At 43.9% G+C, this 14,949-nt stretch overlaps 2 protein-coding genes across 3 annotated transcripts in view; one reads left to right on the top strand and one right to left on the bottom strand.

The window, feature by feature from the left end:
• Window positions 1-340: 340 nt before the first annotated feature.
• Window positions 341-2,363, bottom strand: eIF1 (eukaryotic translation initiation factor eIF1). The gene is made up of 3 exons (XM_050189619.3): window positions 2,236-2,363; window positions 757-914; window positions 341-647 (listed from the first exon to the last, which is right to left on the bottom strand). The coding sequence occupies exons 1-3, from the start codon at window positions 2,267-2,269 to the stop codon at window positions 501-503; spliced, it is 339 nt and encodes a 112-aa protein (XP_050045576.1). The 5' UTR covers window positions 2,270-2,363; the 3' UTR covers window positions 341-500.
• Window positions 2,364-3,594: 1,231 nt separating this feature from the next.
• Window positions 3,595-14,949, top strand: part of Larp4B (La-related protein 4B) — a 109,599-nt gene continuing 98,244 nt past the window's right edge. For both annotated transcript variants that reach the window (XM_055077304.2, XM_055077305.2), the window contains exon 1: window positions 3,595-3,977. The gene's annotated coding sequence lies outside the window, so the exon portion shown is untranslated. The remainder of the gene's footprint in view (window positions 3,978-14,949) is intronic.

Here is a 14,949-nt window from a genome sequence, read left to right on the forward strand (position 1 = left end):
CCTAAGTGGCGAGTGCATTCTCTGAAGCCGTTACCCTTATCAGGCACACTCGCAGAAGTACGTTTGTGTGCTACAGTGAATGCTGTACTTGAAATTTGTACTTATCTGGTGTCTTTTTTTTTTTTTTTTGTAGTTTGGTATGGTGGTCATAGGTTTACAAGTTGCGCACGATTCTGTGGAGGCTGGAGTTGCAAATTTCGGTATACAAATAAAGAAAATTGCCCCTCTATGACGGGCTGTCAAGAAAGCTGGAAAGGTCGCAGTACCCATTTCGTCTGCATCCTTCACATTGGGGCTGCCACTGCTACACATGCAAGGGGAAGCAGCAAGTTCACCGGTGTTAGCAGCAGCCCATTTTGTACAATTTTATTCAGGACAGAAAGAACAGACAAGCAAAAAAATCTCCCAGTCACATCCTCCCGGAAAGGCCTGGGCGTCAATCTGGTGCCGATTTTTGTTGGTGGAAGTGGTCCACAAGCAGAAGGTACATGATGTGCTGCTCAGAAGCCGTGCACCTTGAGCTGCTCGGGCTTGGCGATGCCGATGCGGGTCAGGAACTGGCAGATGTTGTTGCGCTGGTCTCCTTGCAGCTGCATGACTTCGCCATACTCTGGATGCTCCACCACAGTGCCATTGCAGGCAAACTCCTGCGAACAGGCGCGCCTTGGTATCAGTGCAATTGCATGGTGATCCAAGTATTACTCTTATGGCTAGCGGTATTCAACCAGTTTTATGAAGCGGTGAGTCAGTCTGTACCTTTTTGCAGGCCCTCACGATTTTCTTCTTGTCATAGTCATCTGATATGCCCTGCACAGTCGTGAGGGTCTTACGACCGTTGCGCTGCTGGATACGAACGTGGATTAGACCGTCCTGGACACCTTGCTCATCACCCCTGATGGCATCCGCGAAGGGGTCTGCACGAGAGAATGCAGACTCGTTTTTTAACACAACCACACAAAAAAAGGGGCAAAGTTCTGACTGGTGTTGCAGAAGTCGCGGTAGTGCTAAACGTAACGTGAGAAGTTGGCGGCTGGACGTAATTACAGTTATGCAATAGTGTTTTCTAACTAAGCGTAACAACGCGTGATTGTTTCGCATTATTGGCGGCGCCTCCAGGGCACCAAAGCTAGAACGCGGACTGGTCCGTGGGTGGTCCGTGTAAGATCGGCTGTCCGCGACAGCGTTTTTTTTTTTTTTTTTTTTTTTGTGCGTGCGTGAACACTCCCTGGCACGCCTCGGCCCCCGCGGCCCCAACCCACGGGCCGCCCTGCTAGCTCTGAACCCCCGCTACCTATTGGGTGCCCTGGCGATCCTGCGCCGCTTGCTTTAATATAACATAGGGTGCTATCCTGAGGCCTCCGTCTGCAGATTACATCTGCCCTCCAGGAGCAGTGCTTGTAAAAAAATCCACTGTATCGTCGCGACGAAAAAAAGCGACCCGCGACTTGAGCAACACCAGTAAGGACCTCGCCAGAAAAAGCAGCAATATATGCAAAACTACACCGTATTTTTTGCCTACAACGTGCTCCTGCCCACCTCATCAACGTTAGATCTGGTTACCCAATAGTTGGTTAGAGAATTCGAAGTGCGACCGCTCGGTGGCTGGCATGTGTGAAGTAGGTTTTAGTGTACCGTACGCTAGCATGGCTGAAGCAGGTAATGTTGGCCATGACGCTTGACGGCTGGTAGCCCTTTCAGATGCTCGAAACACGCGCCACTGAAATATGTACTGGTCTCCAGCCATGCGCAAGTATGGCGCGTGCTAATGTCATTAAAAAAGCTTAGACTGTGCCGCTACCTTCCGCGCCCAATCTCAAAAAGGCCTTGAGGCGGACAAAAGTTAGGCCTATCTACGCGCCTGCACGTTTTGCGGCCACCTCCTAAGCACTCGTCAAGCAAGCATTCACAACAGTAATGCGGAAATCATTACAATAATTGGGGCCTTTATATAAACGGCAACTAAAATTTGTCCTAACTACAGTTTCCAGTGTCCAATAAACACGCTAGAAGCAACCACAAGCGAATCGAAGTGTTAACGCATAACCCGTAGCCGCGTAAGCTTCCCAAACATTAAAATAATTTTTGGGCTGCTTAATCACAGAACGAATGTTCCTGACGCGAAGATCTCGTTTGGCCCGCAAATACGGCCATGAACCGATATGACGCAAATGCTTTAGCCTGACCTTGTGTCAACAACGAGCACAGAGAAGGAACACATCATAAAGGCCTACTTACCAAAAGTTTTGAGGTTCTGAATACCGGCAGACATACAGCAATCCTTTAAAACCTTGTAGTAAAGGTAAGGAATTTCCCCTGTACGAAATTTTTTTAACGTTCCTAACGGGTGGATGCACCGCCGTGAACGCGCACGCTAAAAAGTCGTAGGAGGCGACGATCGGAAAGGGGTGACTAAACGTAAAACGCAGTTGAGATTTGGGAGCGAGACTTGCCCGGATGTAGAATGGACTAGCCCAGTGCAAGGGTGGGCCGGCGGCACACGCAATATATTCCCCACGTCCTTCGTGCTGCAAAATAACTAAAACAAAAATTAGATCGCCATTTAATGTTTATTAGTTGCACTGCCACTTTTAACAATTGTAACTAAACAATAAAATTTAAAATAATTTTTTACGTAGCTTTAGTTTTATTTTGCTAATAGATGACCTCTAAATCTGGTAGAGGGATGATAGTGGTAGAAATTGACGCATGTTCTTGAGTTGAAGTCAACGTTTTGTTGCAGTCAGAGTTTCCTACGGTTGCAGTCATAGAGACTCTATGGTTTCAGTTATGGTGTTTCAGTAAACTGTTGGTACTACACCACTGATCTGTACCGATCATAGAGTTTCCTACAAGAATTTTGTAGGAAACTCTATGGTACCGATGCCTCCTTTACTAGATGCCTGCCGCGTCGCTAGTCTTCGCATTGGAGCGGAGATTCCCGTAGTTCACGGTAGTCGCGGAGAGACTGCGCTCGCAGCCGACCCACTTCCTGTTGTGGAGGAAGTGACGATTACAAGGCTGGCGCGCGCTCGACCAAAGGCTTGACGAGAGTCCGCGGGCTCTGCCTCCGGGATCGCTACAGACGCCGCTAAAATCTCGGAGGCAGGGCTACGTGATTTAGGTTTGCAGCGGCCACCGCAGCTGGTGCTCGCAGCCGACCCGGTTTAACCCTGGTGGGGGAGAGTAATAGGAGTGGGGCAGAAACCAGCTTCTCGGCTCACGCGGCAGGTCTGTACTATAATTCAGCGTACTACACTATCATTACTATTAGCTTTTTCTTTGTTCATAAATAATAAATATCTTAAAAATGACTGTTATATTACAATAATATACTTAAAAACGTAATTATAAGCAGCTAATATACTTTTTTTAAATTATATAAAGCCTTGTTTCTAGGCTAGTTTCGATTCTGCGATTCCTTCCAAGCATGCGAGTTTTATTGTTGTGAATCTGTATGGCACATGACGTTTGACAAAAGTCGTGTTTAATTTTTTCCATTTTTATACACGAAGTGACAGTCCGCAAACTACTCGCCTTTCATTTTAAAAAAGATCAAAGGCAAGCGTACGGTAGTGCGGCAGTTTGAAAAAAATGGGGTGCTTATCGGCTTCAGCTATCGTGGGGTAGGCGGGCTGTTTTGTGTGCCACTGTGAACCGCTCCGGCTGCTTCAAGTGACAAATGCATTGATGAAGCGTGTTTGAAATCGCATTTTGCAACTGTACACTGCGTTGCGGTTTTTGGCGGTGTTGTCGTTCGATAGTCGCGAACGGCTAGTGACGGTTGTTCTGTTTTCGAACGCTACCACGGCTACGATCTCAACGCCGCCGGTCCAAGTCGCCGCCCGAGTCTTGCTGGTGTCGAGGCTATGCCAGCGGTCTGCAAAGTCGGACTGTCGACGTGAACTAGGAAGTTCAGAACAAAACCTGTAATTTTTTGGCATCCTACTGAGCTAGGATTTGGACTCATCTACAAATTCGTGAGTACCCGGTGTTTTTTTCTGTGATCATAGCTGTTCGAGTAGTTGAGAGGTTGCTTTCGGCGTGACATTGGCGCGGGCCAGTGGGGCATACTTCGACCAGTAGGCCTAAGACCACGAGGTCCTTTGAAATTGACTTTGCTTTGAATTACTTTCGTTAATCGTGATGTACAATAATCAGTTCCGCGTGCTCTATAGTCACTCGCCCGTGCAACAGAATTTGCTATAGCCCTGACGTGACTAAGCGAGCGCCCGGACGCAGCTTGTTTGCGACGTCGGGAGAAGTGGCTATCGCTTCATTGAAAGCGGACTGTGGCGGAAGGGGTGCTAGGAGGGAAGCCAGCCATTCTCTGTTGCCCGGCACTGACATTATGTTACAGTTCTGTAACGCATTTGCGCCTCGTTAGCTTTTGACACGTGTCCAAAACAGCGAGCTGGTTTCGCAGTAGAAAATGCAGTATGGAACGCCGCAACCGTGTTCGCGTCGGCGGGGCGCCCTTCGCTCCTTCTCCCTCCTTCCCCATATTCTTTTGAGGCATGTTTCTCGGCGCCCGCAAATTGGGTTATAAATTGGCCCCGGGGCCGGCTGCGCTTGCTAAGCAGACGCGCCTGTAACTTTAAGAATGCAGATAAACTGTCGTCGCGATGAAGTCTGACTACAGCTCTGCTCTGCGACAAGTCCGAAGCGTTTTCAAGATGTCAAAAACATGGCACTCGCCGGTGGGGTGGAATCGGTTTGATCGGGCGTCCCCGATATGCAACTGTGAACACCACTTTTGATTGTCATAACATACTTCAAGTAATTGCAACGCGTATATGAATGCTCACGGTGTTTCGCCACTATTTTTGCCACGAAAGAAGCGAAAATATTCGAAGGCTTAGCGGATGAAAAAAAAAAAATTGTGGCCTTTACCCTGCGGCCAGCCAGCATACCGACCTTGCAGTGATCACGTGCGCGGTATTTCCCTAGCGAACCAGCGGTCCGATCGCTTTAGCGGGTGACGGTGTAAGTATAATCAGATAAAATATTGTAATTTTAAGATACGGCGTTGGTACAAAATTTTAGTGTCACGCTAATTTTCGCCGTAATTCGTTCTTTCGCGTCTGTTAACTTTTGCTGTCTGCAGCCATACTTGGCAGCCAGGTTTTTGGTTCCGGCGGAGTTATCTGCCGGAATTGCTTCTGTGGCTGGCTGTGGTTACACGCACACTTGCCGGGCGGAGTGGTTGTGTAAAGCCGGCTCTTGGTTGGCGTGCATCAGCTTTTGTTTAAACGCGGTCTGTACGCATTGTGAGGACAGTTTGCGGTATGCGTGACGGCTCTATCAATTATAGCATTGTGCGCGCCGTCTGGAACAAATACAAGCTAGGTATCTGACTCATGTATCGCAGTAAGTTTTTTTTTTTTTGATATTTGAATTAGTTCAAACCTTTAGGGCTTGTCACACTATTCAGATAGGCTTGTTTGCGCCATGTCGCACTATTGTGACCTCCGAATCTGATCACGAGTGACAAATACCATAACTTGGTGTTTATTAGGTAAGCCGGCGCGCGCGCGCGTGTGTATACTTTACTTTCTTATTTTCGTACACTTGCTATTAGGCTTTGCAGCAGAAACCTTTTGTGGAGGTCGCATGCATGACAGGTTTCCGAATAGCATCACATGTTTCCATAGTAATTTTGCAACTTGTTAACTATGTATGGATATAAGTGGGGGAGTTTTAATCCTAGACAATTTGACTTAGCAGCTGGCTTTGGTGCCTGTGGTGTTTGCTTATTAGCAGTCGCATTTGCCTTTCATTTCTTGGAATGTTTTGAAGTATACACAGTTTAGTGGTGTATGCTGTCTATTTTTTTTTTTCCAATTCATGGGCACCACATTCTCGGGAAGTTTTTGGCTATACAGTGATCATTCACCCACTACAAAAGGCTCTGTGTATGCAGACTAACTGCTTATTTGTTCCTAATGCTCCACTTGGGATTCTTAGTAAACAACACTTCATAACTTGAAATGTAATTGCGAAACTTGCTAATATTATGACTACACTAGGGTGTGATAATGTTTCGTATTCTGTAAACAGCTGTTCGGTATTAGAAAACTATTTGATATTCAGTGTAAAAGATTACTATTTGCACACCCTTGCTTATTTGTGTTACTTTAGTGGTAAAAGATTTGTCATGCTACGGAAAGGAGACCAAACTTCCATTTGCATTTGTTGCCAGGTTCTCAAAGCCAGTGCATCGGTCTGACCTCGCAGATTTCAAACATTTTTTCTTATTTTGGCCATTTTGGTGGCACAAGATTTCTGGAATCTTGCTACGCCAAGTTCTTGGTTGCTTTAGAATACAAAAGTTATTCTTTATCAATGAAAAGTTAACCAGACATGAGTAGATGTTCACAAAATTCATGACGTCATGGCCAACACCACCTACTCTAGCTGCCATTGTTGAGTGAGCTGGTGTGGCAAGTAAAGGGCAGCCACTCTTAACGAAAGTTTGCACTTTGTGGCTTATCTTGTCTCCACACAATAATCGTCTATCTTTCTTGTCTTTCCTTCATTTAACACTGTGTGCCCACCTGCCTCATTATCAGATTGTGGCTTTGGCACACACCACCCAGATATTTTTATTTTTTTTTTGCACCCACTGCTTCCAGATCACTAATGGCATATGCATTTATCAGGGTAGCATTGGATACTTGACTGGAAAGTAGGGAGTGCAGTGTTTTCAAGAAAGCACAAGTTATTTTTTGGGTGGACAAAATCAAAGGGTGTAAACTCTTCCCTCCCACCTTTTGTTTTTGCTTCCTTTCTGGTTTACAGTCTCTTCTCATGAAAGAGTGGCTGCTTTGCTGTTGCAGAAACTTAATTTCCTGATAGAATGCAGTAATATTCTTTAGTGCTTCTTTAAGGCAATTCCTTTCTATTCACAGCCTTCCGGGGCTATAGTAATTTTGGTACTAATAAAATGCATGTGCTTGTTGCTTTCTGCTCAACTGTAATGTCTTTTGAAGTTTAAAAGATTGTTGGTACTGTGTGCAGATGCACCTTAAAAAATTAGCAAGTATGTTTTTGAAAAGAACATTTTGAAGCCTAATCTATTTTATATGCACTTCCTTACATTAAAGAGAAATTTCACTGACAGCTTTAAATTGCACATTATTTTATTCCCCACGCAACAATTGGGGCCTGTGTGCCTGCAAAATAAAAAGAAATCTGCTTGCCTACAAATGCATGACCTCTCCTTTAAAACAGAGAGCAAAAAAACTAAGAGCAATGTTTTCCACATTAAGCATGGCTTGTGCTAGCACTCTCAGAAGTTGATACTGCTTCTTCTCACTTGGTTGGAAGTGCAGTATTAAATGGATTAAAGGATTAAAAGATTAAATGTTGGCAGACATCAGCTTGGTGGTGTGCACTCCAGTTTCAACGTACCTGGTGTGCAGTATCATATAGGCTTTATATTTCACATTGTGTCTTAATACACTTGCAGCTTCTTCTTAGGGCATGATTTGTTATGTTTGAGGTTGTTGCAACCAACTTCCACTGTAACTGTTATTTCATTACCACACCTGCGGCTGAGTTAGTTGCGGTTTGCTTTATCAAAATTTAGAGCTAAATAATTTCATTGCATTCAGAAGCATATTTTCGTATGCTTGTATTGCTTTTAATATTGAGTGCTAATGTACAGGTTACAAGCATGCAACACAATTTTTTTTTTTTTTTCACTGTGACTGTCTGAACAATTAAAAGGGGAACAGCAGAGTTTGGGGCGAATAATGCTATCAGCGTTACCTGTATGTCAGTTCAGGTGACGGGTGCAAAGATGCACATTTCACTATAATATGTTGGGCCGCAGCTCGTGCCACTCGTGTCACTGCCACTAAAGTTCTGTGTTGTATTGCTCAAAGGTGGCCCGCACATGACAGCAGAGTGTATTGCTTTGTGGCAAACAAGGCTTTCTTTTCCTGCAATCTTTGTCCCCTCTATCTGCACTTGACTGGTCAAAGACACAAGGCACATGCTGGTCTCAAAGAATGCGGTCATTTGAGGACCACTTCAATCATGAAAATGTTTGAGTGAAAATTTAGAAAAGTTCCCGCACAGGTTGTTTTCACAAGATTGACACCGTTCCTTTTAATTTGACATGGCACCGTGAAAGCTGTGAATTTCATTGGAATTGTGCATTTTGTGTGGGCACTAGCGTTCATCTAAATATTAGATGAACGGTAATGACAAAGGAAATGCATTTATTTCTGAATCAAGCACTTCAGGGGCACTCCATATGAGGAAATATAAATTAATCCACAACTAGTCAAGTACAGGTTTGACAGTTTTATAGCGGTAATGGTACTTTCTGCAAGACCTTGTTATCTGGCGATATCCTCTCTGAACACTTCAGCAGCTCTCATTCCTTAAAGGGCAACCCCGGTGATTTTTCAGTGTCCACTGATCGTAATAAAATTTTAAATATACATTCTCTTTTGCACTCTGAATATTTGTGCCGAACAATATGGCTGCAAATAATTGTTTTCCTGAAAATGAATTTTAACAATTGGTTGTGTTCCCGACTCATGACTTTTTACTGGCCACCCTGTGTTTGTGATGTCGGAGACTACGCTGCCACTGTTGCTGAAATTGTCACTGAAATCGCTGCTGACTAGTTCAGAAAACTTGTAAAAGCTGCCTGTGTCGTCAGGCGACATCAGCTTCGCTTCTTCGGTATGGTATGGTAGTGTAGGATCTGACGCCATCGACTCATCGTGACATCACACGAAGCAGCTACCCGTTCTAGTTTCGGTATCTCGTTTTTGTTGTTATTTAAAAATATTGATGAATTTCTAAGCAAATAGAACCACCCTACCGGTTACAGGACTGTCAATGCCATTTGACAATGACAGTATCCTAATATGGTTAAAAAAATGCCGGAGTTGACCTTTGAGGGACACTACGGAAGTGGCAGGCAGCTGATACGCACAAAACACCCGAGCATTAGAGGTGTTGTCCTACTGTAAGCATAAATTTTTACAAATTAAAGGGTCCCTGTAGGATACAGCTACAGTAAAACATTAGTGCCTCAAGTTAAGTGAAGTGTCTCATATTAAGAAAGCTACATACGATTACAAGTTACTCTCCTCCCTAGCCATGCTTTCTCCTCAACTTATTCACCGAATGATAGGGGCTAAGCTCCACCTTCACTGGCTCTGCATGACATCGTGTCATCTGCTTCCAGTTGTCTTAGAGACAGTGCGCGAAACCTCGCCACCCTCTTTGCTAGCCATCTGGCTGTCGATCCCCCGTGAGACTTATCCAAGAAGTGCGCGTTGCAAACATTCTGTCGCACTGCTGAGTGTGTCTGGTATTGCAGTAACCGCAGGCGAGCTGGGCGTTTTCATGGATGGCGGGACTAATAAACTAAAGCCCCTCCATACTACTACCTGTGTCATGAAGGCACTTAGCGTAAATGTGAGCAGCCTGTACAGTGCAGCCACCTGCTGGCGCAGAGCTTAACCAGCTGAACACACAGACAGGTATTATTGCTGTAACCAAGTGTAAAACATTTTAAACCTTTAAAAAGACAATATGTTTATGATTACACTCCTGTCGAAAATTTACACCAGCAGCAAAGTAGAATACACGTGTTTGATGCTATATTAGTTCTGTGTTTGTGTGGTTGAGCTCTGCTATCAGGTTGCTGCACCATGCAGGCCGTTTTTGTTTGAATCTCCACTCATCCGGTAAAATGCCCAGTGCGCTTGCGCTTGAGTTTACCTGAATACTTGACATGCTAAAGCTGTCTCTTGTGGTAGTAGTCTTCCGGCGTGAAGTGATGGCCGCAAACACGTAGGTGCCAGCGCTAATTGAATACTGTCAGCCCTATGTGCTGTAGCCATGCCGCTCGCCTGTTGACTTGTAGAGGGACACGATGTCGCAGCTTGACATGTTGCAGGTAACTAGATTTGCAGCCCACAACATAACAAGGGCAATCCATGGTGCTCGTGAAAAGAAAGCTCGAGACCAGCACTGACTGCGCAGCTCGTGTTAGCACAGAGGACTTTGTAACACAGACGACACTTGCCATCGGCGGGAAGTGCTTGTGTAGTGATAAACTGTCGTGTATTTTCTTTCTGGAATTTTTTATAGAAACAAATTAACCGACATTCCAGCTATTACTAACAATGCTTTTTACCCTAAATTTGGACAAATTATCAATGATGCGACCTGGGTAGCAGCCAATCATATAGCTCGCCCAACTGACTTCAATTGGGATAACCATGTCGATTTGGAGGGGGCGGCTGAAAACACAAGGGAGCAATGCACATTTTTAAAGCTTCATAATAAATTGTACAATTTACGCAGAGCACTTCAATGCATCACTTAATGATCAGAATGACCTGCCCTAATAACTCAGTATATTTGTACACTATCATTTCAGGGTCCCTTTAACTGCATGCATTACCATGACTGGCACATAAAAATGGTTGAGGACTGGTAGTTATGAAAGGTGTAAGCATATTTTCTTAGTGGCTTGCTTAGCTAAAATACTACAGCGACATTGTGATAGCATGCTATATAGAGAAATAAGTTCTAGTGAACTCTTGGCTAGTTGCTGTACTGTATGCAGTTAAAACAAATGTTGTGATTCCTGTGCAAATAATCTTTGGAAAACAAGTTATAAAATTGTGTTATTAAGTTTTAATACTGGAAGCAGTCCTCGGAAGGATTCCATTCTTTGAGACTGGCACATGCTGTGTAGCCTCTCCTTATTTGTCCATTGATTAAAGCACTTATTATGGTAGTGAAAATGGGTGCAAAGGAAGCCGCACATTCCATGCAGATGTGTGCATGTAATGCACATTCTGCAGGTATTGCCTCTATAAGGAACGATGCAGGTTATGAACAGTGGCAGCGGTGATGCAGTGGCACTCCTGTGGCTATTGTAACATATTGCAAAGGGAAATACGTACTCACACTTACCACCTGAACTGAGTAAACTCCTCTGTTCTTGTTCCAGTTTTCCACTGCAGTACCTTGCTAGCATATGGCCACCTAAGGCTTCCTAAAGCTTTGTGTGCATTGAGATGTGTGTGGCCCATTGCGAACAACTGATGAGGTGCACTCAGTTCACTGGCCTAGTTAAAGAACAAAACTATGCAAGAAGGCAGCGAACAAGTTTGTACTGGTGCAAAGGTTTTATGTCAAATAGTGCAATCATGCCTTAAGTGGAAAGCCCTTGGGCTGTATGTCTTTTCATAGTGTGACACACCATGGTTTCTATATTGGGGCTAGTCTGTGGTCTAGTATCTTTGCAGGAACTTGCCATTTAGTGGAACATGTTGTTTGTTCCACAAACTGGTAAACTAGTAAAAGAGTATTTTATTTATTTATTTATTTATTTATTTATTTATTTAGTTACCCTCAGGGCTGAAGCATTACAGAGGGGAGTGGGTATACAATAAGCACAGTGTACAATAATATAACAAAGCGTAATAAGGCATGGTAGCTCCTAATTATACAATGTTAGCTAAATCATATTTACATTGGGTGTTATAAATGGAAGCAATGTCTGAAGGAAGGCGATTCCAGTCTTGTGAAGTGCGAGGTAAAAGAGTAAAAGCAAGTTTTAGTATGACATAGCTCGATACCAACCTTAAAGCGATGGTCAACACTGTTCGATATATAATGTGGCTGAAGAATGAATTTGTAACAGAGGGTTGGGTGATAGTAAAGGCTATGAAAAAAGTTCAAGGGAAAAATTTTTTATATTCTAATTTCGATCAAATGCGTGTTTCATATAACAAGAGCTTTAAAGATGGAGCTGCTGAAAAGTTACGGCATAAGTTACCCAACATGCGATTAGCGTTAATTATCTTCTCTGTATGCAAAGACCAACTTAGATTAGATGTGACATGAACACCTCAATATTTATAGGAGGAAACCCCGGCTAAGGGAGAGTTGTTCAGGTAATATATAAAAGGAGTACTAGATATGCGAGATACACGCATCACTTTACACTTAATTTAATTCCACTATTAATATTAATATTTCATAGTATTGCACCAGTTAGATGTAGAATTTAGGTCTGACTGAAGAATGTTAGCATTGTTATCAGTAATTATTTCACGAAAAATTATGCAGTCAACGAAAAGATTAATATTAGAAGAAACTAGAGAAGGAAGGTCATTAATGTAAATGAGAAAAAGAAGGGGGCCTAATACAGAGCCTTGTGGGACTCCTGATTGAACAGGACATTGGTTGGAGGAAGGAACTATTTGATCCACAAAAATGACTGATCAATATTAAGCTGACCAACCTTATGAAACAGAAGTATGTGGGAGATCTTGTTGTGCGCTTTGACCTTGTCGAACACTTTAGTCAGCTAAAGAAGAATGATCAAGAATGTGGTGTAGTTTATGAGTAAATGATATGAGCTGTGTTTCGTACGAAAATGATTTCCGAAAGCCATGTTGAGGTGGTGGAAAAAAAGTTAGATTCAAGAAAGGTGACAAGGTTCAAGAATATAATAGAGAGTTTTAGAATAGGGGCTCCAAAGAAATAGCATCGCAGCCACTGTGCATGCGCAAGACGCAAACTGCGTTTGGGTTTTGCGTCGGGCACGCTATTTCACTAATTTAGCGGGAGCCCCAGAAGATTTGCATAAACAAACATGACGTCACCCATCGAAGCGATGGGTCTAACCTAGCACCAAACTGGGTGTGATTCGTGTTAACGCGTGCAGTTGGCAAGCTAGAAGTGACTGCGGTTGTCGCTTTCTCTCAACTAGTGTGTGTTATGAAGATTGATTCATTAGACGCTGCTCATCCCGAATTCGATTGTGGGTTTTATGGCTCGTAGGCCTGACACCGCTTAGCTTGGCTGGTGAAGGCACGTAAAGTTGGTTACTCAAAACTAAGTGCAACTAATTGTTTGCTGCTTACAGAATAACCTCTAGATTGATAATGCAAAGAAGGGGTAAGGCGTGCAGACACGGACACAAGAGAAGAAAGGTGGTCAACACGAGCACCGCTCTGGAAGTTTCATCCTCCACAAGAAGTTCGCGTGCTGCTCGGCTAACCTGTTCCAATCGGCGTAAAGGCGGTTCTAATGTCGACTGTCTCCCAGGGCTGCGCAACGGACCTTTAAACACCTCTTTGCATTATGAATCCTTACCAACTAGCTCAGCTTTCTGTCGCTCTAAATTGTAATTAAATGCGAATACACGAAAGTCAAAATTACTATTCTTATCATGGTGTTATATTCTATTGACGTATTTCTAATAGCTTTTCTTTGATGCCGTAGTGGCGCTGTCAGTGCAAGACGCTATCTGGAAATGCAAAGCCCTATTCTAATGCTATCTTCGGCTGGTCGTTTCTGAGCACTCTGGAGCGCTCTCGCGAGCGGCGTTGTCTTCGACTGGTTGAAAGAGGGTGCGCGCCCTGCGTTCGGCTGGTTCTTCTCGATTGCTCTCCTCTATCTTGGAGCGCTCTGAGGCGCTCCGAGCCCTGTCGTCGGAGCAGTCATCGAGATTGAAACGTCATCGCAGCGCCGCGTCGCTGCTGTTGGCGACGGCCCACCGTAACCTTGGCAACCTAGGCCACTGCATGCTGGCGTCTCGACGAACGTTCGTCCCGCCGGCACGTCCGCCGGTTTTTTGGGCAGCGCCGGGAGCTTTGGATAGGCGAAACATCGGACGTTGGCAGTAGTCACGTGATTTCGCACCAGCAATTTTCTCCTCCGAGAGCCAGTCGCACGTTCGGCTTGCGCGCTTGTCCCCTACCTTTGAGCTCGGGAAAACACCGATCTACCCGACTCTGCTTCGGGGCGTACAGGCGACCAGTCGAAGATACCATTAATCTCTTCACTCCTGCGTGCCCCAACGCTAACACCTGCAAAGCTCTTTGGCGCCCCTATTCTAAAACTCTCCAATGCGTTCTAAGATTTTGAAGCATGTGTTAGTAATGGAAATGGGCCAATAATAATTAAATTGTAAACATTTATTACCCAATTTTTGAAGATTGGAATCATCTTCCCAATTTTCTGTTGAGCTGGAAGAGTTGATGGGTCAAGTCACTGCTAAAATATTTTTGTTAATATGATTGAACTGTAAGCACAAGTATTATTCAAAAACTTGCAAACAATAGAATCATAACCAGGGGATGTATTGTGCTCTAAGTTGTTGATGAGTTTCGTCATTCTAGCAGTGTTAACAATAATGGGAGGCAGGAAGAGGTAACTGTAGTGAAGAATGTCTGGAAGATGAGTATTTGTAACCACAGAGAAATTTCTCAAAAAAGTGTCATTTAGAATAGTAGTGCATTGATTAGCTGGAACATAGTTACCAGCTGTATCTACCAAAGCAATGGAGTTATCAAGACTAGGGTTAATCACACGGCAAAATTTTCGAGCATTAGATTTCAGAAGTGACGGTAAGGTATTCAAATTGAAATTATATTTAGCTTCCTTTAAAGTCGTTTCTAGGCTTTGCGAAGTTATGGTAGGCTTGACTAAGTTGTTTCTAGGTTTTGCGAGGTTATGCTATGCATTGCGAAGTTGTCTCGGCGGACTTGACGCTGGAAGTTTTCGAGCGGTCGCAGACAGGGTAATGCTGCGATGTAAGTATCAGATGCAGATTTGTGGGCTGTCCAGCGTGAGCTTGAAGATAATGTCGCCAAGCGATATAGACTTTTTTTTTTTTTTTTTTTCGATTGGAAAGCTGTTTGATACGGGTGTTATACCATGGTGCTTGAGAATTAGATGTGATAATACGAAGAGAGATGTGTTCAATTGGTTTACTGTAGTTGAAAACATGTCCCAATTACGTAATTGTTGAATAGGACGCTCAACAAAGTTAGTCAGAAATGTGTTAGTGAAATCAGCTAATTCATTTTTGATTGCCTTGAAGTTAGCTCTAGCATAGTTGCGAATTGTTTTCCGTATTTTGCTGGTTTTGGCCTACACTGAGCAAACGAGCTA

Source organism: Dermacentor andersoni, chromosome 2 (genome assembly GCF_023375885.2).
Source record: "Dermacentor andersoni chromosome 2, qqDerAnde1_hic_scaffold, whole genome shotgun sequence".
Classification (NCBI taxonomy): Eukaryota; Metazoa; Arthropoda; class Arachnida; order Ixodida; family Ixodidae; genus Dermacentor; species Dermacentor andersoni.

Coding starts and splice junctions, on each gene's coding strand:
- eIF1 (XM_050189619.3), bottom strand. CDS start 2,269: ATGTCTGCCGGTATTCAGAACCTCAAAACTTTTG. Junction 915..2,235: donor TCAGAACCTCAAAACTTTTG/GTAAGTAGGCCT, acceptor TCTCTCGTGCAG/ACCCCTTCGCGGATGCCATC. Junction 648..756: donor TCGTGAGGGCCTGCAAAAAG/GTACAGACTGAC, acceptor GCCTGTTCGCAG/GAGTTTGCCTGCAATGGCAC.